This window comes from Oryza brachyantha, chromosome 9 (assembly GCF_000231095.2).
Source record: "Oryza brachyantha chromosome 9, ObraRS2, whole genome shotgun sequence".
Classification (NCBI taxonomy): Eukaryota; Viridiplantae; Streptophyta; class Magnoliopsida; order Poales; family Poaceae; genus Oryza; species Oryza brachyantha.
The window spans coordinates 10168659-10193539 of record NC_023171.2 but is presented as its reverse complement, the minus strand read 5'-3'; the positions used below and the strand labels follow the sequence as shown (position 1 = coordinate 10193539).

General features: G+C 42.9%; 2 protein-coding genes across 2 annotated transcripts; both read left to right on the top strand.

Annotated features, from left to right (window-relative positions):
• The first annotated feature begins 13208 nt into the window (after nucleotides 1-13208).
• On the top strand, nucleotides 13209-16085 carry LOC102701575 (protein DEEPER ROOTING 1). Its single transcript, XM_006660599.3, has 6 exons — nucleotides 13209-13461; nucleotides 13592-13670; nucleotides 14848-15326; nucleotides 15412-15595; nucleotides 15701-15753; nucleotides 15845-16085. The coding sequence occupies exons 1-5, from the start codon at nucleotides 13456-13458 to the stop codon at nucleotides 15718-15720; spliced, it is 768 nt and encodes a 255-aa protein (XP_006660662.1). The 5' UTR covers nucleotides 13209-13455; the 3' UTR covers nucleotides 15721-15753; nucleotides 15845-16085.
• A 3283-nt stretch (nucleotides 16086-19368) lies between these two features.
• On the top strand, nucleotides 19369-23231 carry LOC102720631 (transmembrane protein 87B). The gene is made up of 5 exons (XM_006661212.3): nucleotides 19369-19721; nucleotides 20784-21705; nucleotides 21889-21984; nucleotides 22163-22299; nucleotides 22662-23231. Exons 1-5 carry the CDS (start codon nucleotides 19468-19470, stop codon nucleotides 22837-22839), a joined length of 1587 nt encoding a protein of 528 aa, XP_006661275.1. The 5' UTR covers nucleotides 19369-19467; the 3' UTR covers nucleotides 22840-23231.
• The last annotated feature ends 1650 nt before the right edge of the window (nucleotides 23232-24881 follow it).

The following is a 24881-nucleotide window of genomic DNA, read 5'->3' as shown; positions in this document are numbered from 1 at the left end:
TGATGATAAATCTAAAATGTTTCAATTTTCATGAACCAGGAGCATTGAGTGATGCTACAAGAAACCGGAGTCGAAACATTTCGTGAACGTTGTGACCACAGACCTTTCACTGTCAATTCGTGGAATCAAAGATAATTCATTGCCAACTCACTTTATAAAGAGGGAGCAGTTCTGAAGATTATCAACAGCACATGCCATTTAAGTCATGATCTTGACAGGATCTGAATCGCTGAAAACCAGTAAACTAGAGACCAACAAAACAAGTACGAACTCAACTGCTATCGACCAAAAATTCCGTACTTCCATTTTGGCGATTCCTCTCCAAATTCCTCTGCTTCACTTTATATTAACATTAAGAAGAAGGAAATGAAAGAGTTTAACAGGCAAGCGATTAGAGAAATAATTCCTCAGTATTTCGATAACGCTGTTTTTTTTTGACAAATGTTTAACTATTCATTTTATTAAAAACTTACATAAAATTATTATATTTTTAATTAAATTTATTACTAAATATACTTTAACTATAACTTATATTTTAACATATTTAACAAAAATAAATAAATAGATGTATAAAATGAAATGTTAAATGCATACCAAAATATCAACAGCATTATCTATTAAAATACAAAGAGATTAACTAGAAGCCAACTTAAGCTAAAAAGTATTAGAGTTAGAGTTGAAGAACCAAATGGGAAGCGATCCGCCGCCGGACATGGCCGTGGAGGATCGTGGGATCAGATCTCCGGCGAGCGGCAGCGTATTCTCTAGGAGGAGAGAGAAGCTCGGACGCCACAACGCCTCCCTCCCTCAATCTGCACCGCACAAGATTGATCGGACGGTTCATGGCCTCTATCTTCGACCCCCTCCTCGGCCCATATTACTTGGGCCTCCGAACGGAATTTCAGCGTGCGTGCGGCCCATATAAGTTGGGCCGAACGGGATCACGTAGCTCATGACACTTGGGCCTTGGATCTGGGTTTGGTGGTATACGTGCGGGTGCGGCCCGTATTGGTTGGGCCAGAATTTGGATCCGCATTCTTGTCAGGCCCGTATTAGTTGTTGCGCCGCAATACCGCCATCGTGTCGATCGCGTCGTCTTCGTCGCCGCCGGCGCTGGCGCCGGCGGTGCTCCGATCTCTCCCCGGCTATGGCGCCTCTGTTCTCTTACTTCCATGACTCCGAAACTCGCTGACAAACCCCCACGCTTCCCTCCCCGCGGCCGCGTTGGGAGATAGCGGAGCGGCGGTACGTCCCGTCGCGTCACGGTGGTCGGGCCGCCATGACGGCCAGCTTGGAGAGCTGCTTGACCACGCGCGAGATCCCAACCTCCCGCGGTGGCGCCGGATGTATTCCGTATGCGGAGCTGGAGGCGAGGGAGCGGGGAGGCCACTCCCCGACGCTCGGAAGTTGCTGGAGGAGACGACGGAGCGGCCTCAACTTGCCGTCTTGCCCCCACCCCCCCATCGCCGTCGCGAACTCGCGATCCCGGAGGACGCCGCGGCCTCCTCCCCTTCGTCTTCGATTTCAACTGAGGTGACTGACTCCTTCCCCCCTCTCGTCTCGAATCTATCAGGGGTGCTTCCAACTAGATGAATTTGTTGTTCGTGAGCACTATCGCTTAACTGAAGAGAAATTGAAGGAATGGACTCAAATATCGATTATAATTTCAGAAACCACGATTGATCAAATATGGTCTAGTGAAATGCTGACAACCAAAATTCCTTGTACGGCACAAGATCCTGTAACCTGAATCCTGCGTGTGAATTTTAACTGGTGCTAGCAGCAAAATAAGCAGACTACCTGTGAAAAACATGAAAACTTCCGTTGGATACTTAGTACTACAGGGTACATTGAGAAAACCAAGAACTCCTGCGATAACATCTGGTCTGAACTAATCTTGAAATCAGATAATTAAACTGTTCAATCCAGTGTTTGATAATGCGGAATCATGTAGAGCTTATACGTGGATATTATGCAGCAATTGATCAGGGAGAAAGAGGTGGAGTGCCAATAAAGAGGAAGTGAAATTCAGTCAAGGTGTGTCATCTTCCATTAGTGAGGCCCATAGGCCCATGACTCAATTTGCTGGACAGATGCACAATCAACCTGGTACCCCTATCATCTATCCATTTATTTGTTCCTGCTCCCATCACCCACAGTATGCACATCCTTATGAACAATTAGCACAAACGTTTAATACAAAGATGAACAGTCCTTTTTGTGTAAACCTCTAGAGAAAACTTAGCACCAATGTTATCTGAACATCCATACCTAATGTGCTGATAGTGAACTGTCATCCATAAAGGCTTGCTTAGCCCAGTATAGGGTTTACTGGAACAAAGGTGCTCGTAGTCCAAAACTACCAGTCCGGTTTCTTAGTTCTTACTTCATATACACCAATTCCTTCGTAATTATTCTCATCCAGAATATCGCATTGGAATTACTAATTAGTCTCTTTTGCTTATACTTATAAGTCAAGATTTGAATTTTTAATTTTAAATAGTTGATTTTGGGATTTTTTTGTTGTGATTTATTTTTCAAACTTGGCCTTTAGATCGCTAAAAATACCCATATAAGATTTTTATTCATAAATTATTTTTTATTTACAACTATATCATTTGATTTTTTTCCTTGAATAAGCCAAACAATCACCCGCAATCCAAACTTGGATCAGTCTCTGTTGGCCGTCTGATCAAACAATAGCAGTTGAAATTTAATTGAAGAGACATTAGGATATAATTACATTGCGCTGTGAAATGCAGCAAGTTTGAAAAACATGTCATGGACTATTAATCATGCTTGGCCCATGAAATTTACAAAAATATTATTCCTAATCTTCTCAGTTTAGAATATACAGATCTGATCATTGCAATCTCCAACCTTACTAGTAATTAGTAATTACTATGCTATGTACTTTGTACACAACATTCTCTTCTTGTTGTTTTTCAACTCAGGCAGTGTGCCAACAAAAGCTGGAGGCAAGATTATATTAGTCCTTCTAAATGCATTCTTGGCATCTTGGCGATGAACATTCCTTCAGGACCACCAGATCTCCACCATTCTTTGTGACCTAAAGCTTGTAGAAGAACAACATGGTATCTTTCTAGAAATGGCCAGCCTAGACCTCCATAGCCATGGGACCATCATCTCCATGTACCAGGCTAGCCTGCACTCTTCATCCTCCATATACACACTTCCCTACTCCTATATACCTATAGTAGCACTAGCAGTAGTAGTAGCTTCGATGAGGAAAATTTTGCCAAATAATGCAATGGTCGATGGTTGACATCTGCGCCTCTCCCATAGGCTTCCCAATTCAGGAGATTTGGCCCTCCCAGCTGAATCCTATTCTATTCCTTCTATATGCTTCTCGTGTTTGGCGCGTCGAAAAGTCGCCGCGCTCATGCGCGCGCATCTCGACGGCACGCAGCAGCGGCAGCGGCGGCCAGCAGCAGCCGCACCTGAACCTGCCAGATGTGTATCGCTAACCCCGGCGAACACCACATGGGGGAAAGCGGCCGCCGTCGATGCGTCCAACGAAAGACCTGTGAACCAACGCCATTTCCTATATTATCACGTCGCCAATTCGCTTTGCTTGTGCTGGTAGCAGAGGCTGTGGGTTAAGCTGGAAGGCTCTACCGGAGGATGGAACAGTGGTGGTGCTACTCATCAGTCGCCACACACACTGGCTGACGGTAGCATCGGAGACATCGAGTTGAGATCGAGGCAGCGCCGGTCTGAGCGTGGATTCTAAGCTATCGAGACATCCCCTCGTTGGTTTATCATCTATGGTTACTATCCAAATAATTATAAAAAATAAAAAAAATTATAAAGATAGATTAATATGTGATATATCACTATACAAACATACAAGTTAAAATATAATTTTTACAATTCATATGAAAAAAACAAACTAAACTGTGAATAGTATACACATAGTCACAATCATATATTTGTTAATTTTGCTATAGATTGTACAAGTCATATTTTAACTTGCATGTTTGTGTAGTGATATATCACATTTAATTCATCTTCATAATTTTTTTCATATTTTTAATGACTATTTAGATAGCATACAATAGACGAGGGGACGTCTCCTTGAGAGCTTAAAACAGTTTCCCGCGCCGGTCTCTGAAGTCGGCAGATTAGATAGAACTAATGATCGCAGATTAAGCCTTGCAAACAGTGGCCAAATTAAAATGCGTGTGCGTGTGCATGGAAATCTATCCGATCTTTTCCACGAGAGATATCCATCGACACATCGATCAAATCGTTGCTGCTGCTGATGCTGATGCTGCTGTTATCGATCGGGGAATTAACCATCTTGCGATGTGTGTGAGCACCCACGGTTTTTTAAGGTTGTTTTCGTAGCCTGAACCCCACATTCACAGTGCAGAGATTAGGGCCGTCTTGCTCCCGACATGGCCAGTTGATCTCGCCTCTATCCAGTCTGCACGTACGCACGCGTTCTAGCCGGCACGGGGAGACTTCCAGTTGCGACGCTGCCAGCGCTTTTGCAGGGCACGCACACGTTGCAGGATCGCGCGTGGGGGCAAGCGGACGGAGCACAAGCTGGGGCAAGCGGACGGAGCACAAGCTGGGGCAAGCTGCGTCGCTGTCTCGTCAGGACCTCGCTCGCACGCTTGCCGTTGTCCATGGCGTGAACATGAGAAAGTTGAAGTTGATGGCGAGAAGACGGTGCATGTGGGGATCCGGACAGGGATAACGGCATAAGGTCGACGCCGACCTCATGCGATGCGCCACAGCAGCAGCAGCAGCAGGGCGTGTCGCTGTGACGCCCTGAAATTCCTCACACGAATTTCTAAACTTAATTGTGTATTAAATCCCTGTCCAGGACCAGCCAGGGTAGACAATGTTGATTACATAACCATCGTTCTTAGAAATAACTGAAAATTACAATTATTCTAGCGGAAATGCAGCGGAAAGAAAAAGGTAGACTAGCTCCAGCGGGTACGGCTCCAGCCCACAGGCAACGCTTCGACGGTGGAACAACTCACTCCTAAGAGGCACCTCCATCGGACTCGACTTCTAGCTCTAGGGTGGGAAAGTTAAGCAAGGCTGAGTACAAACCACCGTACTCAACAAGTAACACGGACAAGGGGAAAAATAAATGATGCATAGGGAGTAACAAGGACAGGCTAGGGCTAGTTGCAATAAAGCAGCGGTTAAACAAATAGCAGAGATTAAAAGAATAAAGATAATTGAATACAGTAAAACATAAGTAAAAAAACAGTTGTAAAGTACCGCAACACTGTCCAACGTTACACCACGTTGCAACAGGCCCAACCACTACTCAACGTTACACCACGTTGCAGTAGTCCCGAGTGACAAACCAATTACTCAAGTTATTAAAGGTTCACTAATCACAGTGAGGCTGGGAGCTCGCCCGTAACCGTGGGCACGGCTATTCGAATAGTTTATACTCTGATTAGAGGTGTACTACTGTACCCACAAGACACGACTCCACTACACTTGAACGTGTGCCGACATACCACCATGGTATACTGGAAAGGAGACCGTGATAGGACCCGTTACACAACCCTCCCTATTTAATCGTACCACACTTCAGGTTTCACCCCCTCCTTTACACCAAGTCGGGCAGTCTCCTCTTGTGCCTTGGCAGATCCGGAAGCAGCAGAGGCTTTCGTTAGACCACGATTGCCCGTCCATACTCCATCACGCCTACCCTTGCCACGGTACGTCAAATAGTTCGAAGTCGTGCTTCAGATCCCACCTTACCCATTTCGGCACGTGGTTAGCACTTAATTACTTCCAGGGTTTTCCGTGAACCGGTCCTTAATTACCATGGGTGCGACTCTCAAAACCATGCACCCACAGCCCACCATTATCAATATTTTAGTTGACAGTAACCCGAACCGGGTAACGAATCAATACCTTAGCTATTCAGAACTAAGCATGATTAAATGTGACCTCATGAGCTATTTGTTCTAAGCATGGCTAAGCATTAACCTAGGCCTAACTCTAATCAATTTACCCCTGGTCCAGCAGTGAATAAAGTTGGATAAACAACGGCATAATAATAAGGTTTACCCGGAAATAACATACAGTAAATACTTTAATTAAAACAATGCATATTTGAATTAATAAAGCGGGGAATTTGCAATAATGGGTTCAATATGATCAAAGATGGGTGTCACTTGCCTTGCTCTGGCCCTTGGGGAACTTCGGCGACGATCTCGAAGTAAACCGGCTCTTCGGCGGGGTCCGAATCTAAGCGACAAAGCACAAAAATAAATAAACAGGCACAAACTCTACTAAAACAGCAAAAGAAACTATTTTTAATGGATTCTTGACAATTTTATGAATTTAATGAAATTTGAATGGACCTAAACGGAGACTAGATGAATTACTTATGAATTTTAGAAGTTTTCTAGGGTTTTAAGCTAAACAGAAAAGTCCTAAATCAATTATTGCGCAATTAATGAGGCTGCTGACGTCAGCGAGGAGAGAGGAGGCTGACGGCTGACAGGTGGGGACCACCTGTCGGTGAGAGAGAGGGGGAGGGAGAGGCTGACACGCGGGCCCGGGGAGGAGAGAGAGGAAGGAGGGGGGTGGGGTGACTGACGGGTGGGCCCCGTCGGTCAGCGAGAGGGGAGCAGAGAGGGGAGCAGTGAGCGCGGCCGGCGACGGGAGCTGTGGGCGGCGCGGCGGCGACGGCGACGACGGCACGACGGCGACGACCGGCGACCGGCGACGACGCGCGGCGGACAACCGAGACGGCGGCGCACGCGGCGCAGCCGAGCAAGGCGGCGGCAGCGGACTGGCGCGACGACGACGGCCGGCCACGAGAAAGGACGCGGACGGGCGCGGATGGCGGCGGCTTGACGACGGCCTCGCGAGGGCGACGACGACCGCAGCAGGCGACGGCGAGGAGGAGCTCCGCACCTGTTCGGCGACGGCGTGCGGCTCGGCGGTGGTCGGCCGGAAAGGGAGAGAGAGAGGGGAGGTGAAGGGAGACGCTCACCGGCGACGGCGAACGCGCGGGCAGGTCGGCGAGATCGAGGCGGAGGTGGTGACGCGGGTAGGAGCGGAAGATCGGCAACGGCGGCGGAGATCGACGAACGACGGCGAGGCGACGAGGCGCTGCAGCGACCGGGCGGAGAGGGAACGTGCGGCGCTAGGGATGTCCACCGGCGACGACGGGGCGGCAATCCGACGGCGATGGCGGCGCGGAGGCGGTGACGCAGCTGGACGGCGACGACCGGCGGCTGGCGGCGAGATTGAACGGTGGCGACAGCTCGACGGCGACTCGAGCGAAGAGGGAAAGTGGGCGACGGCGCGCGGCGGCTCGGGATTTATAGGGTGGCGGCGCCGGCTAGGGCGGGCGGAGGTTGGAGACCGAGTCGGGCACGACGCGGTCTCGGCGGCGGCCGTTGCGGCGGTGGCGGTTGCGGCGGCGGCGCGGAGTCGGACTCGGCGCGGCGTGGCGCGGGCACGGGCGCTTGCGGGGAGACGGTCACAGACAGGTGGGCCCCACCTGTCAGTGGCGCGAGGGAGGAGGGAGGCGGCGCGGACTCGCGGTGCGGGCGACGCGGCGAGCTGGGCCGAAGCAGCGGCCCAAGCGGAGGCGCGCGTGGGGAGGAGAAGAGCGGCCGGTTGGCTGGGCCGGCCGAGGGGGTGGGCCGGCTCCGCTGGGCCAGCCTGGGGAGGGAGAGAAAGAAAAGAAAAAGGGAAAAAGAAAAGGGAGGGAGGAAAATTGGACTTCGGCCCAATTTGAGAAGGAAGGGAAAAAGAAAGGAAAAAGGAAAACCCCACTTTTCCCGAGTTTTAAATTAATTTGTTTGGCCAAATTTTATACTTCTGCAATTTGAATTTAAATCCAGTTAGTCGATTTGCGAATCTCGATTTAATTGAATTAAGTTCTTTTAGGGGGATTCTTCCTGAGTTAATTAAGCCAATTGTTATTTACGAATTTCTTTTTATGATTTTAGACTCAGGACAAAACTCCGGGTGTGACAGTCGTGGTCCGGCCTGCTATTTGGCTGGGGTTACGTTGCTGTTTGGGAGTGCACGTTGCAGGAAAGATCTGGAGAAGAAGCAGTGCCCTCCTATTTGGTGCTTGCAAAGGTGCAATGCAAGGGGGATTTTGGGACATGAAAGGCTGAAAGATCTGAAGAATCTTCAGGTTGCAAGGACGGAGCATATTCCTCGTATGCCGTGCTGAGATGCATATCCGACTATTTTGGGACGATGGTTTGAGTTTTTTTATGAAAAAAAAAGCTAAACTGTATTTATAAATAAAAAATAATTATGAATAAAAACTTTTATATATGTATTTTTAAAGTTAAAAAATAAACTTCGGTGATAACCCTAAAATAAACTCTAAATTTAAAGTTAAAAAATTTAAATTTTAGCTTATAAGTATAAATATAAATGAAAAGATGAGTTGTATGTAATACGTCACCCGAATCCCATTTGGAAGTCAATTAAATACCCTTAGTAATTAGTCATGCACTCTGTATGTGTCTTTTTTTTTTTCTTTTCTTTTTGAAACCAAAGTACCAAGGTAAGTGACGGATTGACGCTTCCTTGGCTCGTCTTCCTCCTCCTTCACAGCATCTTAGAGGCTATTTGATAGGGGTATAACTTCTAAATTTAACCCTAAGAGCAAATGGAGTTGCTCGAAACTAGTTCTACCTCTCTAATCCACTTCTCTAGAGCACTCCAATCTGCTCCAGTCCTATTTTACATGAGATTTGTTCCGGTCCAATAAAAAGTACCTCGAGTTACTAAATCGTTTTTCACCATTGGATCTAACTGAGTAGTATATGCATTATTAGATCCAACGATCAGAAATAGTTTGGTACTATGAGGTACCGGTAACTCAAGATATTTTTTATTGGATTAGAACAAATCTCATTTTACATATAGCCAATCCCGTATGGTTAGGCTTCTAGCTCTAGAAGAGATGAAACTAGAATAACAGTTGTGTTAAATGGACCCTCATTATCAAATGCCCCTACTTGTCTCGCTTGTAAAGCTAATCATTATGCTATCGGTGCTCGCGGGCATGGATTTAGGGGTGGGCATTCAATCGAAAAGAGAAATTCAAAATTGTTCTTTGTTCTTCGGTCTTTTGGAATTTTAAACGATCAAAAATTGAAGACCAAAATAAAATTCAAAATAATCAAGACCGAGCAATTCAGTAGGATTGATCCGATCAACATTTTTTAGGAGATGCAAAGTACTACATAAACCAGAAAAATATAGGATGTTGAGAAACTGGGAAAGGTGCAGCGAAGCAGGCGTCGGAAGTAGCAAGTGGAAGGGATATACAAAGAAAGAACATTTTTTCCATTCATATCATGAGATACTGTTTTTTATGTAAAATTTAGTATATTTCAGTATCTAAGGTATCAAATTTTACAATAAAAAATAATGATACCTTCTAATACTCTTTAAATATGGTGAAATTGCTTATAAAGAAAAGTCATCTAAACCATCGTTTGTCGTTACCATGAGCAGCACCAAGTGCTCCAAAAGAGGATATACTGGACGGTACTGAATCATGTATTTTTACTTTCTAATGCACTTTATTTGCGTTAGCCATTTTGTTTAGTTTTGTTACTATGTCAAAAACTTATTTGTAGTTTTTTCTTCCATACAGTACTATCTTGTCTTGTTACGTTGCTGGTCTGTGCGTCTGGTCTGGTACCATTATTTTATACGTTAATTAATGGACGGAGTGGCTGCTACTACTCTGCTTTCTGCTAGTGGGAGGTGTGGTTAATTAAGCAGTTAATAAGCCCCAGAAACGTGATTAGCGTTGGGGGAGGCGCCGCTGGTGGGGGTGGCCAGGGGGATCGCTCAAGTGGTTAACGCACGCTAATGCCGGGTTTAAGGAAGTTAAACACGTGGTTCTTGCGAAGCCGGAGGCACACGCGTCGGGCCCGACCAAACGCGATGGGATCCGTTGCCGCGCGGTCGTGACACTTGGTGCCCCAACTTGCCGTCGAGATAGCGCCCGTACCGGGCGGATCGCAGCACCAGCTAGCTAAAAGCTTAATCCTTCCTTTGATTGAGACGTTTGGATCTTGGTGCAAACCTTCTCTCTCTCTAGTATGTGTTCACCTAGGATCAGGATCGGCTGCATATGCTGCAGCCCGGGAGAAACTACGAGCTAAAACCAAAGGACATATTGTAAATAAAAATAATTTATTATTAATAATCTATAATTTTGGTTTATAGACATAAATATAAGCGAAAAAATATTGTTGCTAATTTATTGTGTGGTATCCCATCCGTCCATTTCTCAGGTAAGCAGCTGATTGACTGCTACAGTGCTAGGGTAATCGAATCTTACTCGTCGAATTTAGATGGATCTGACATTCACAGACTGACCGATTAAGATCGTACGCTACTAGTTGCAGCTGGATCGTTCAACTATTTGATGCCCGATGTAGACCATGAGAGCGGATAGGAATCAACGCAATGATAAGAGCAAGTTTAATTGTATAGTCAATTACTTTAATTTATCTATAGTCAATCTAATAGCTAATTTGTATAATAGTTACCTATAAACCATTAACATGGTCTCACATGTCATATACTCACCGTATCTTGAAGTCCATGCTGCGGCTGACTATAAATTATTAGTAGTCCACCTCTCTTCTCTCTACTCTCTTATCTCATAAAATATGTTGATAGGTGACTTATAGCCTGCATTGTACCTACTCTAATTGTGTACATGTATAGTCTATCCTCCATCCCAAAAAAACCAACTTTTCGGTTTTTGTGTCGAGCATTTGACCATCCATCTTATTTAAAAAAATTTCAAGAAATTTTAAAAAATTAATCACACATAAAATAATATTCATGTTTTATTATCCAATAAAAATAAAATTATTAATCATACTTTTTTTAATAAGACGAATATTTAAATATTGTATCTAAAAACCGAAAAGTTGATTTGTTTTGGGACGGAGAAAAAAAGTATCCTTTGTATATCTGACTGATTTGTAGCACGATATATTTTTTTAATAAGACGAATATTTAAATATTGTATCTAAAAACCGAAAAGTTGATTTGTTTTGGGACGGAGAAAAAAAGTATCCTTTGTATATCTGACTGATTTGTAGCACGATATCGGGAGATTAGGAAGGAGAGCAGGCCAGATCACCAAGAAAGGTGGATGCCAAAACAGGCTCTTTAACACCCGTGTAGTCTTAGCGTTGGTAGCATGGACGTTCAGACTGGATTTGAACTCTACGTATTGAGACATCGTTGGCAGAAGAACACAAACCATGCTAGTGGCAACACCATCACGAACAAAATGTAGATCGATCTCCATATGTTTAGTACGCTGATGTTAAACTGGTATATCATGACAATGTCAGTGTACTCTGACCTTCAATTTCTTATACTGAGTTGAAGTGGCAACGCCACCTCTTGGGATAGGCCAAAACACCCCTTCGGCTTTGATATCAATGTATCTCATTGGCTGTTTTGGTTCATACAAAATTTACCCTACCAATTATTCGACAATTTCAATAGTAGCTTTTACTAGTTGTTTGGGTTGGAGCTAATACAAGTCAGCATAGCTTTGATAGTGCCAAAACTTATGTGAGATTTTGCACTATAGTAATTTGGGTACGTAATCAAAGTGAACTACTGTACGCATATTTATAATTATTATTGTTACAACTTATAAAAAATGAATTTGAATTATATATTTGTAAAGTGATATATCTCATATTAATCTATTTTATTAATTATATATTTGTAAATAGTTATATTAATAACTATTTAGATGAAATTCAATTAACGGGTGGATATCTACCCATGTGATAAAAAATTATGTCCTACAACGGTGACTGTGAGACTTGATTATGAGGTTGGTCGTAACTTTGCACTATCCATATCTAGAATCATTATTCAATATTTACAGGCCCTCATTATTTGGTATGTTCTTTTAAAAAAACCAAACGACATATTTGTAAACGAAAATAAATTTTTGACTAAAAATTTTATATACGTGTTGTTGGTGGTGTAAAAATAAAGGCTAAAAAATAAACTTCGATGAAAAACTAAAATCAACTTTTAAATTTAGAACCCCTTTAATTCAAAGGAAATTTATAGGAATTTTAGATGATTTCATTTCTATAGGAATTTTTCCTACAAAGCCCTTTGAATTAAAGGAATGTACCATATGAGATCCTATTAAATTTCTATGGAATGTCTCTTCGTATATAAGTTTTGGAGGAAATTTAACAAGAGGTAGAACCTCATGGAAAAAATCCTTTGAGTCTATGGGTCTGTTTAGGAGAGTTTTTTTTTCCCAAAAGCTGCTTCTGCCAGAAGCTGTCCGAAACGGTCCACAGCTTCTGAGAATTTATAGTTCTAGATTCTATAAAATGAACTAAGAATCCAGAATCTGGAGAAGCTGTGTTTAGGAGCTTTTCTAGATTCTCAGAAGCTGGCTACCAAGCAGCTGCTTATCAGAATCTAAAGCCCCCCAAACAGGCCCTATATCTCTTCTTAAATTTTTGTGTTTTTTCTATAGTCCAATCAAACAGTCATTCTTACGTTTTTTCTGTGTTTTCCAATCGTCTGTTTTACACATATATTCTTGTCAGAATTCTATGTTTTTTCTATTTCTCTGTTTTTTTATTCATTTGATTCAAATTGACCCTTAAGTTAAAAGCCAAAGATAACGGTGACAATGTGGAGCTGAAATACCGATTTTTTTTTCTGAAGGAAGTGCAATTTCCATTGTTCTCCGGTTCTGCCCCACTAGAGTTCACTATCCTGTTAGGTCAGTCCCAATGTATAATTTTATTATACAGTTTCCAATACAGTTACCTCAATAAAACAATACATGAAACATCTACTCATAATACAGTGTTTTATTGTACCATTTTTAAAACTAAATAAATCATTTAATTACTGTTTGGAAGTAAGGATCATACGTACCAAACACATCCATCATGTAGCCATTTCTACACAGTTGAGCTGGTAAGCCGGCATTTAACTACTGTTTGGAAGTAAGGATCATACGGACCAAACACATCCATCATGTAGACATTTCTACACAGTTGAGCTGGTAAGCCGGTTTGGAGCCATCTATCCATAAAAGGAAGGCAAGGAAGTGACATGCCAGATGAAGTAGCTAGTAGCTGGTACACTACCACCAGCCACGCTGCCGCTGCACCGAACGCTCCAATCCTTGGAACTTGAGCCCCTTCAAATCACACCTCCTCTCACCCCAAACGAACGCCGCCCAGTAGGCTACTAGTAGTACTACTATGCACCAATTCCATCGCCAGTAGCCACCACTGCAAGTCTTTCACCTTCGCCTATATCTCTCCCTCAGTCCCTCCCCCCTCACTCTGCCATTGCTAGGAGCTTTGCATTCCTGCTAGCTTCATCGGCTAGCTGCTTTCTACCCTCCCTGATCTCCCATTTTTCTAGGATATGAAGGTAAGGGCTCAAACAATTGGTGTGGTTGCTTTCTTTTTTTTTTTTCAGAGAGGTTGATAGCTTTGATGTGGTGGGTGATGATCCATTTCTTGATAGCATGGGGTCATGAGGCTGTTGGGTTTTCTTGCAGATTTTCAGTTGGGTTGCCAACAAGATCGGTGGGAAGCAAGAGGCAAATCGGTTCCCTGCGAATTCTTCTGCGCCTTACCGTGAGTGCACCTGAACTTTCAGTTTCCTGATGAATTCTTTCAGAAATAAGGTGACTGTTGTGTTGTTCACGGGGCTACATGGTGTTGCTATGCAATGTTTCCTTGCTCCTTGGGGGATATTAAGCCGTTTTCTAGTAGTCTTTGCATACGGTGTTTGCCTCTCTAATAGGCCATCATTTGCCATGTCCGTTTATGGATGATGATATGATGTTACTCTATCGCTTGGTACCCATGTATAAGGGTGAATGATCAAAGGGTTTCTCCTAACTGCTAGTAACACAACAGTTTGGCTCTGGGATCATCTGAATTACCGCCTCATCACAACGCAAATGGTGAATGGTGGATTTAAGTGGTCTCATGACACTGTTAGTTCTGACACCTTCAGAAAATTTCCTTGTATGCACTTTTTCCTAGCAAATCCTTGTATGCACTTGGGCACAGTTTGGAATGCAGGAATTTCACTGGAAACAGTTCAATTCTTACAGGAAAGAATTTTTTTCCTGCATTCCAGACGGTGCTTTAAGTCCAGTAGGTGTTTCACTGTTTTTTCTCTCTTCTGTATCACGAAAGCTGAGATTTTTTGTGTGTATGTTATATCTCCAATAGTCCATTTCATGGCCTGATGTGATCCACGCCAATATCCTTGTAAAGCACTGCTTCCAATTAGTCAGTATGGGTCAAAGTATTGACTAAATGTAAGGCTGCAAGCAAGTGTCATGCTCAATTATTTAGTTAATTTATAACCCCAATCCTCCACTTGTGATCAAGAAGAATTTGATTTGAGCAGACAATATCCTGACCTCGGATGGTTTCGTAATTGTACTAAGGAATCAGATCTGAACTACTAGTCCAGCTGGACTACTATGCATTATTAATCTTTCAAGATTACATAAAGGCTACTATTTTAATAGCGAAGGCATTGTTTAAGCTGTGACAACTACTGTGATGAAGTGATTCCCGGTATACAGAAAACCGGCAGGTGAAAACATCAGGGTGTTGAGTAAGCATTGGCACACATTGTCCTAAAGAGTGATAGGCTGATGGGAATCACAGGGAGTTTAAGGATTAAAAAGTAGTGGTCCATGCTCATGTCATCCATTTATGCTAATATGAACTTAGGACCATACATTTGTGTTTGTTTATCGATTTTGCAACTTAATCTAGTTCTAATGTGCAGGTGCTAATGTGTCGGATTGTCGCAAAGATGAATTCAGCGATTGGCCCCAATCATTGCTTGCCATTGGGACGTTTGGTAATAAGCAGATCGAGGAGGTAGCTCAGGTGCAGAATCCCTCCGATAATGTGCAGCCTGTGCAAGATACCATCAAATTTACGGAGGAAGAAGTAGACAATATACGGAAAGAATTTGAAACGCTACTAGCAATCAATGATCAAGCAGAGGCTCAAGGCTCACATGATGATGACCAAGTAGCTTCACAAAAGCGTGTCGATGGGGAAGACAGTGAGAAGCATGGTAGACAGTTGATCAACAAAAGGATCATCATAAGTAAATCAAAAGGTTCGTTAGGAAAGAAAGGAAATACAATTAAGCCAAGATCAGTTGCTTCGCTGCTCAAGTTGTTCATGTGTAAGGGTGGCTTTACCTCTGTAGTTCCAGAACCTAGGAACTCTTTTCCTCAAACAAGAATGGAGAAGGTACAAAGTGAAATTCTTGCTTATGTAAAATGATAGTTCACATACTTCCTTAGCATCTTATTATCTTATATGTTATTCATTGCAGCTGCTCAAGGTAATACTGCAGAAGAAAATACACCCGCAGAATTCTTCGGTGCTAGTAGGTAAGAGGCATTTGGACTGGAAGCCAGAAGAGAAAGAAATCAATGAGTGCCTCGAGGATGCACTGCGTGATCTAGATGATGATGATGATGACGACGGCGCAAAATGGGTCAAAACTGATTCGGAGTGTAAGTAGCATGCTTCCTTGTCAAGATCCTCGCTTTCATGAATTGAACTTTTGTTTCGCCACTTCTGTCAATGGAGAAACTAAATATGAACTTTTGTTGTACCAGATATTGTGCTTGAAATGTAAAGGTGGGTGAATATGTTAGTTCTTTCATGCCAGGTACTCCAATTTTCAACTCAGCTCAAGTGTGAATTGTTTTTGATCTTGCATGTCTTTCTGGTGATCTGATTAGTGTGCTCCCAATCTGCAGGTTCCAAAGGTCTTGGCAAAGCTTGGGGGTTGTGGTGTTATTACGTAATGATATAGATATGGGATATAGTTAGCAATGAAGCTATGATGTAATGCTCCTCCATTATTTCTGACATGAAACATCTGTAATTTGAACTATGATAAGGAAGGAAGTTCTGGGGCAAGGCCTATTTCATGTCCACTCTCTTCTGCCCTGAAACTGTAAAGAATTCATCCATTTTTTCCAACTACGGAGTGGTATCTTCTACGAAAATTCTCGATCTCTGATACTAAGGGACAACTATCATCTACTGATTCCATAGCTGTTTAACGCATCCAATCCCCTATTTAAACTGTCACCACGCTTTTCCATCAGCATCTCTAGCACGTACTGAATGACAGATGGATCATGGGAGCAAATTCAGTTAGATTACTGATTACAGCGTTGTTTTGTACAGTTACGGGGAGCGTAATAATATCTTGTTCGTGTGGCAAAAACGCACCTTCCATTCCGTTGCGGACCACGCGGTGTGTCTGCTGGTGCTGCTTGACGGGCTGACGCTGTACGCCCTTGGGAGTTTGTGCGCGGACGCGCCTGCCACCGGCGAGATTCTGCCGCGCCGTACCCCCCCCCCCCCCCCCCCCCCCCCGGCCATACGTGATGGGCCGCGCAGAATTCCCTCGTCAACGCTCCCTGCCGTGAGAGCATGGCGCGACACGCTGCTCCGGCGTGGTGTACGGCTGCTCTCCCCCCCTACCTTATATGTATATCTGACCGAAGCCTAGAACTTCCCACACATTCTAGTAGCAGTCGAAGTGTTCGATTCTCTGATGGAACCATAGTTTTGTGTAATCGCAGATGCCTTTAAAATTATTGTCCGGCGAAACACGATTATCATGGTTTTGGTTTTTGATGGTTTCTCATCATGATTTCTACGGCTGACGTCCGGAACTCGTGAAGAATAAATTCAGCGTTCTTGCACTGTTCCGTGTGTAGGAGGAGGAGGAGCACACAAACAAGTTCGCGCTGTCTCATCTGTAAGAAGGGCCGGGGCCAAACAGAGCGCGGTTGTGGTTCGTCCGCGGAAGCGACCGGTTTCCCCCCGTGATCTGGGCCAGAATTTCACCCGCGTAGCGCACGGAGACGGGGCCCTTTTCGCGCGGGGGGCGAAGGGTTTCGTCGCGGGGGCGCGCGGCCCGGTCGGCTGCTCCACCGACGGCTAAAAACGTGGGACCCTCTCTGCTGCCGCTGATGACTAACCCTCGGTGCACGCGCGCGGCTACCGTGACAGCCAAGCGATCGCGGCGTAGCGTGCGCGCGCGCGTGTGCCTGTGCGCACGCGGCCTGGGGCACTGTTGGGTTTTCCCGTGCAAAATTGGGTATTTTGGGTTTATTTACATCGGCGTGCGGGTTCCCCGCTCGGATCGCGAGAGCTACCGGGGCTGCTAGGCATTACCCGAGTGTTATATGTGAGGACAATAAGACTGGATTTCAAAAAAAAAAAAAGAGGACAATAAGACTGGATTACCTTAACAAAGAAATCATCTTTTAAACTTTAGCTCTTGCAGGCATTCAACACAATTAGTACTCATGCTACTACCTCTATAGAAATAAATGGTGCCGCGAGGTGAAGGCGACGGTGACGATTGGATGGTGTACATAGTAGCTAATAGTATATCAATAGTTGGACCGGACGTTAAATAGGCTTTTGAACAATTGGTTACTAAATATTTAATTCATTTTTGGACTATTTTTGTTTGGGCTTATAAACTGACTATTAAGCCAAAAACACAAGCCTAAATAAAACATATAGCTTTTCCAATTACATTTTTAAAGCCATAAGTCACTGATAAGTCAGAAGCTAGGCTTGAGTTTTTCTATTTATTTGAAATAGAGGCACCACCAGCTTATAAATCATAATAAACCGAAAAGTCGGCTTAAAAAGCTTAAGCCAGCCTGAGCCTAAAAAGGTCTTACCAAATCATTCACCGATTCTCCATCCATACCCGTATCACCGTATAGGTTATGTATACAATAACGAAACAACCAAAATGTGTCAGATCAATATATAGCAGGTGCTAGGAGGTACCGAGATAGTATTAATCCCTCCGGATCCATAACCCTATACGGTTTAGGCAACGATATGGTCTTAGACCATTTTTTTACTGTAATTGCTTATTATAATATATTAAAAAATAAGTAGAAATTTATTTTTTAAATACTTTCTAATGTTAATATATACATCAGCTTTAGTATATTCAAACTAGCTATTTTAGAAATTATTGATAGTCGGTTATAACAGTTTAACTTTAAATTACCGGAGCGAGTAAGAAGCAAGATGTTGCTGGGAGGAAAGGGAAGGCCAGGGAAAGACGAGTGAGAAGCCATGATTAAAAGATTAAAGGGGCTGGCTACTGGAGATCTCACTTAATTAATCTTGGGCTTTCTCTGTGCACTTTTTTCTTCTTTTCTAGGATCTTGGCCCGACACTGGCGACACACATGGTTGTAGGACAGTACAAGTAGCTGTAAACATTTTTTTTCCCATTTGATCACCAACAATTCCAGCCATTCCCCAATTTTTACAAGTTTTTTTTCAGCTTAAGTCTTCTATCTCAAGCTAGGCACAAGTAGAAATGAAAATGAAACAGGAAAAACACTCCTAACAAAGTAGCCAGTGCTATTTTTTTTACTGTAAACATTGCTTGTCCAAGCAGAGATCCAAACAAGTACCCCCTCTGTCACGTAAATCAAAAACTAGATATGATATATCCTGCTACAATGGAGGAGAGAGACAGATGATGACACATAAAAAAAACGCAGTCACCTTGATCGATACGACACATAAGAAGATGCGGTCACCGAGATAGAGGACTATTCATCAGAGATGCAATTGATAATGAAAAAACAAAGAAAAAATAGTAAAACATAATATTTCAAATCCAGTCGCAATTTCGATTTGCTCACGTTACGACTAAGGGAAAAGTTAGAGATATAGATGTGTACGGTTAGAGATAATAGAGTCTAATAGAAACTCTAGAGATAAAGAAAATACTAGAGAGATACGATAGAATATTTATCTTGTAATATAAGTTTCTATAACGCTATAAATACATACACGAGAGTTAATGCAATATATAACAGATCATAGCATTTTTCTCTATTCAATATTTTCCACGGCTATAACAAATCTGAGCAGTTACATGTCTATATTTATAATAATAATAATAAGACGAGTAGTTAAATATTGTAAATAGAAAGTTAAAATCCCTTGTAATATGAGACGAAGGAAGTATTGTATTTGGCAATAGATTAACTTTTTATTGAATAGAGAGTAGCTATGGATGCTAGACCACCCTGCATTAGTTTTCAGCAACATGGTTTAGCCTCCCAATTGTCCCATTGACCATCTTTGAACACCATAGAACCAACAACAAACACACTCTCACCAAGGAATAAACGAGGTCTCTCACCAACCAAACCAAACCCCCGTTTTCTTACCGCGGCTTCTCTTGGCCTTTTGCGGTTTTCTGCCGAGCAGCCGAGCCTCCACTACGCTACGCTTCACTCGTCGTCGGCTTCGCTTCACGCGCGCCCAGATCCAGCCTCTTCACCTCGCTTCCCCACCACCACCACCACCTCCCCATGGCGGCCGTGTCGGCGGCCGCCGCCCGCCTCCTCGTGCTGAGCCTCTGCGTGGCCGCCGCGGCGCTGCTCCGCGGCGGGGAGGCGTCGGTGCACGAGTACCGTGGGCTGGGCTTCCTCAACAAGGGCAATGCGTTCATCCTCCACGCCGGCAGCGAGGGCCTCTACGCGCCGCCGCCCGTGCCCTCCCCCGCGAACGCCACCGCCGAGGACGACGAGGACAGCGCCGCCGCCTTGGCCGACGCCTTCATCCGGTAAATTGACGACTAGCTCGCTGTTCCCACTGTCAAAGGTTTTGATCGACGCATCTGTGTTCCGCCCGATGTGGGCTATTGCGGCGGAGTCGGTCTGGCAGCCGACGACCGGGCGGATCTTGGATGCCGCCACCTTTGGGGGCTCTGTAGGATGCATGGCAGGTTGGGATTGGTGGAATTTATCTTAAAAATTCAAGAAAATTTTATTTCCAAAAAAATGTTGTTTGCTGAATATGTGGTAAGCTGCAATGGGGCGATTTGTGTCGCTCTTGTCATGGTGAATTTTGTGTGCTAGAGGACATTGTGATTGTGAGGTGCTATGGGGAAGCATTCCTTGTTAAGCATGCACAGATTCGCTGATACAGCTTAGGCGACTGCGGATGCTTTTGATTTGTCAGAAGAGAGATACTGAGCTAAGGACTAAGTTGTATGAGCAGAGCCAAAGTGGTTTTGTGTGAATTGACTAAGGTGGGTGAGCAGAGTCACTAACTCAATGTAGTTGTACGTGAACATTGATGAACTTATCCATTCAGATAATACCTTGGTGCTAATTGGAGCAAGATTGGTGTGTATTGATGGATGTTTTACACTTTACAGTGAGTTTGTTGAGGGGCACAGTTTTAAATGGCAGCCAAAAGTAATGCTAATTACTCTATATGAGCATTGTAGAGTTATTTGTGCTCGATCAGCTTATTGATGGTGTAGCTAACAGCTTAACACGACTATATGAGGAGTACTAAGGTAATCTTGTGAAGGATTATATGCATACGATAGAACAACTTTGAAGACGGTAGGGTCAAATGAGCTTATAATTTGTTTAAATTGTTCTTGGGCCAGCATAATGCGTGCATACATTTAACAAGCTGAAAAGAAGGAATTGGTTTTTTATTTTATTTTTTGCGGAGGGGGTGGGGTGGCGGCTGTAACTGCAGCTCCCAAGTCTTACAGGCTGGTTATGCTACCATTCAGAGACCTTTTATTATGTACGTAAACTTAGTGAGATTTAATATATTTGTATCCAGAGCTTGCAAATGCAAACTTGAAATGTTTCTCATTTTCCAGGTTTGATAAGATTACTTTTAGGAGACCAGAGGATGCTGCAAAGGAAACTGGTTCGGCAATGGTTCAGATACTTGTTTTCGAGATAGAAGATCGCGAAATGATTGGTGGATCAGCATACGGAGGTCAGAAAGCTATTTGTTGCACCTCAGATCTTGCGAAGTTAGGAGCTTGCACTGAAGGTTCTGTCATCTACCAGCCATCAAAGGTGAATCCTGGCTGGCCACAGTTGTTTGTTGCATCTTTTGATGGAAGTGACCCAATTGCAACACTACCTTCAAGGGTCATTCCTATAACAAAAACCGGGATGTACAATATGTACTTCATACACTGTGATCCATCACTTGCTGGTCTGGAGATAGAGGGTCAGACTGTATGGAAAAATCCTACTGGGTATCTTCCAGGTCGGATGGCACCTCTTAGGAACTTCTTTGGAATTATGTCTTTCGCTTTCGTTGTACTTGGGATCTATTGGTTCTATCAGTACATGAAGTTTTGGCGTGAGGTTCTTCCACTTCAAAACTGTATTACTCTTGTCATTACATTGGGCATGCTTGAGATGGCTTTGTGGTACTTTGAGTATGCTGAGTTCAATGAGACTGGTGTTCGACCAAAGGGCATCACATTTTGGGCTGTAACATTTGGGACTGTTAAAAGAACGGTAGCCCGTGTTATTATTCTCATTGTCTCAATGGGATATGGAGTTGTCAGGCCTAGTTTGGGTGGTCTCACATCAAAGGTGGTCATGCTTGGAGGAACATTCTTTTTAGCTACGGAAATCCTTGAATTGGTAGAAAATCTTGGTACTGTAAATGATCTATCTGGAAAAGCTCGATTGTTCTTGGTTTATCCAGTGGCTATTTTGGATGCTGCATTTGTTGTTTGGATTTTTATTTCTCTAGCTAAGACACTTGACAAACTTCAGGTGAGCACTATATTTTATGATATTATTCCTCAAGTCCTTTTGCAATACTATCTAACCTATTTCAGATTTTTTAGTACAATATCCTTTGTGCTATTTATTTTGCAAGTAGGACGTGACATAATGTTGACTTATTTAATAAATAAAAACACTAATTGGCTGTAATCCTTTCGGTGTGGATGACAGGCCAGAAGGTCGATGGCCAAACTTGACATTTACAGGAAATTCACAATAGCATTGGCTGTAACTGTTCTGGTCTCTGTTGGTTGGATTGGCTATGAGGTACATGCTGATGCGTATTGGAACCATATGTTAATTGTATTGACCAAGAAAATGTTGTAGACAAGAATAGTTTTGCTTCACCCTTGAGGCAGCATGAATTCAGTCATAATTTTTTTTACGAATCTAGCCGTTTTATCTTATTCAGAATTTAAGATGCTGTACATGACATTTTCTGCAGATTTACTTCAAATCAACAGATGTATTCAATGAACGATGGCAGTATGCATGGATAATTCCTGCATTCTGGCATGTCTTGTCCTTCTCCCTTCTTTGCGTCATTTCACACCTGTGGGCGCCGTCAAAGAACACAATGAGGTATGCTCCTCATCTTTTGGTGGACTTCAACCTGGATAATACTTCAGTTTTATTGTCTCATCTGCTATTTCATTGCAGTACATAAGCTCAATACCTTCGCTGTTATGCACGTGCATAGAACTATTTACTGATTACTTCTGACCTGCCGTACTTTCCCATGAAAAGAGAGAACATAAAACCAGCATTGCAGCTTTCCATAGTGTTTTTCTCCGGTGCATGCACTTTGGCATCATGTCAGAATTTTGATCCTCCATTCCATGTATAACTTATGCAATGGGACCTAACTTACATTGAGGTAGGAAATAGGCCCTTTGTTAGGTATGTGCAATGGGGAATCACATTTCTTTGGCTATCCGTTTCAGATTTACCTATGATGCAAGCGAAAACTTTGATCGAGAGGACAGTCTGTCACTAATAAGGCCAGGGCCCATTGGTTCCAAGAATGGGTGGAACCTATCCTCTTCACCAGACACCAAAGCATCAAAGAACATTACAGTTGCATCTTTTGATGAAGATGATGAAGAAAACAAAAGGGAGTAGAGGTCACTGTGCATTTCATGAGGGAGAGAAGACAAAATGGGAGTAAAGATCATTTGAAGTGGATGCTAGATCAATTTTTTTGGTTTGCAGCAGAGGATCACACTTACTAATTCTAGTTGTTGGATAAGTCAACGGAATTATGGAAGTGTCTCTATTAAATTCATTTACTCCACAGTAGTTTTTCACATGGTGCGCCACGTTCCTGGCATCACTGTTTGGATGATGATATAGTAGATTTGATATATGATAGGAACAATTTATCTGTGACCATTCTGAGGATATGTGGTGTATAATGGGTTTTTTTTGTAGATTTGATATTGCTTCTGGGCTGTGTGAACTCGAATATTGGCATGTACTACGGTAGAAGAAAATATTTTTTCTGTGTTTTGTTAGGTTTTTTCTCAGTTACCAAATGTTTCGAGAATAAAATTCTTATTACCAACTCTTAATCCGCAATTGAGTAGCAGAGGATAAGAAAAAAAATCCAAGCCAATAATCCAACGGTTTGACCAAACAACGGTACAAAATCCATGCACATTGAACGTCGGACTAACGTGGTCCGATTCATTTGTCTAGGCAGCAAGCTTTAAGACCTAAAAGAACAGAGAATTAGGTGGTGTTTAGATTGAGAAAATTTTTAGAAGAAATGTCACATCAAATATTTGACCGGATGTTGGAAGGGGTTTTCAGACACAAATGAAAAAACGAATTTCGCGGCTAGCTTAGAAACCGCGACACGAATCTTTTGAGCCTAATTAATCGATCATTAGCACATGTTGGTGATTGTAGCACTTATGGCTAATCATGGGCTAATTAGGCTCAAAAGATTCGTCTTAATATTTCTTCCATAACTGTGAATTAGTTTTTTGATCATTTATGTTTAATGTTTTATTTAAGTGTTCAAAAATTCGATGCGTTGTTTTTGGAAAAAAAATTTGGAAACTAAACAAGGCCTTAGCATTCTACACTCGGTCTTGTATGTTCATCTTTTCACTTTTGATTATGAAAGACAAAATTTAAGTTTTTTATCTTAAATTTATAGTTAATTTTAGGTTTTTTCTTTACAGTTTATTTTTCAAGCTTGGCTTGTTATATCGCTAAGAACACATATAAATTACATTTTTGTTATTGATCAAATGTTTAATTTCTTGTTCTTCTGTCAAACAAACGTGCAATGCATGGAGGATAGGGGGTGGAGACGTGTGTGAGATTTTTGACTAGTGTGCATGCGTTCGTATTATCATTCAACGGTAATAACCGGATTTAATTGATAAAATTAAAACATTCAATCACTGGGCGACCCTAAAAATTATATTCAAATTACTTTTTATTTACCAATATAATTTGGTTAAGAAAACAAACAATAGCCCCCTTAATCAATTCAGGATCCTCTTGCTAGAATCTGCAGTTTGACTTCGTTTACATCGAACAGGCCGAGCTCGAACACATGTCACGTAACCGAAGGCTGGTCGAAGACGTCAAACTGAACCAAAACACAACGAAAACCAAATCAAACGTTGTTTCGCTCTGATTGGCCTCAACACCCACCCTGCTGCGCGCCATGTGAGCAACAACCACTCAAAGCAGACGATGTCCAGGCAGAGGCAGGAGGCAGTTCTTGCATGTGCACGCATAGGCGGCAAATAGCCCCCCCCCCCCCCCCCCCTCCTGTTGCTGCTCCGACACTTTGATTATATCCCCCTCACTCTCATTCGGATTGACGGAGTATAATTTTTTAGTTTATTTGATTTAACGAATTAAGATTAAGAAGAAAAAAAACGTGGATGTGGGAATTAGCCGAAGAGTATAATGGGAGCAGGGGCAGATCTAACGGGATGAAATGGGGGCTAAAAAAGAAAGAAGGTAACCAGCCCTCAATCTTCGAATCGTGGATCACATGATCCGCCACTGAATAGTAGAATTTCGAATTAAAAGTTATTGATGAAATAAATCGTATTATGATTAGCGTCTAAAATACTTACTCTAGTTTCAGATACTTGTCACTTCTATCGTAGATGTTTCCATGTTAATTAACCAGTAAT

Coding starts and splice junctions, on each gene's coding strand:
- LOC102701575 (XM_006660599.3), top strand. Junction 13,671..14,847: donor GAATTCTTCTGCGCCTTACC/GTGAGTGCACCT, acceptor TCTAATGTGCAG/GTGCTAATGTGTCGGATTGT. Junction 15,596..15,700: donor GGTCAAAACTGATTCGGAGT/GTAAGTAGCATG, acceptor TTGTTGTACCAG/ATATTGTGCTTGAAATGTAA.
- LOC102720631 (XM_006661212.3), top strand. CDS start 19,468: ATGGCGGCCGTGTCGGCGGCCGCCGCCCGCCTCCTCGTGCTGAGCCTC. Junction 21,706..21,888: donor AGACACTTGACAAACTTCAG/GTGAGCACTATA, acceptor TGTGGATGACAG/GCCAGAAGGTCGATGGCCAA. Junction 22,300..22,661: donor CCGTCAAAGAACACAATGAG/GTATGCTCCTCA, acceptor TATCCGTTTCAG/ATTTACCTATGATGCAAGCG.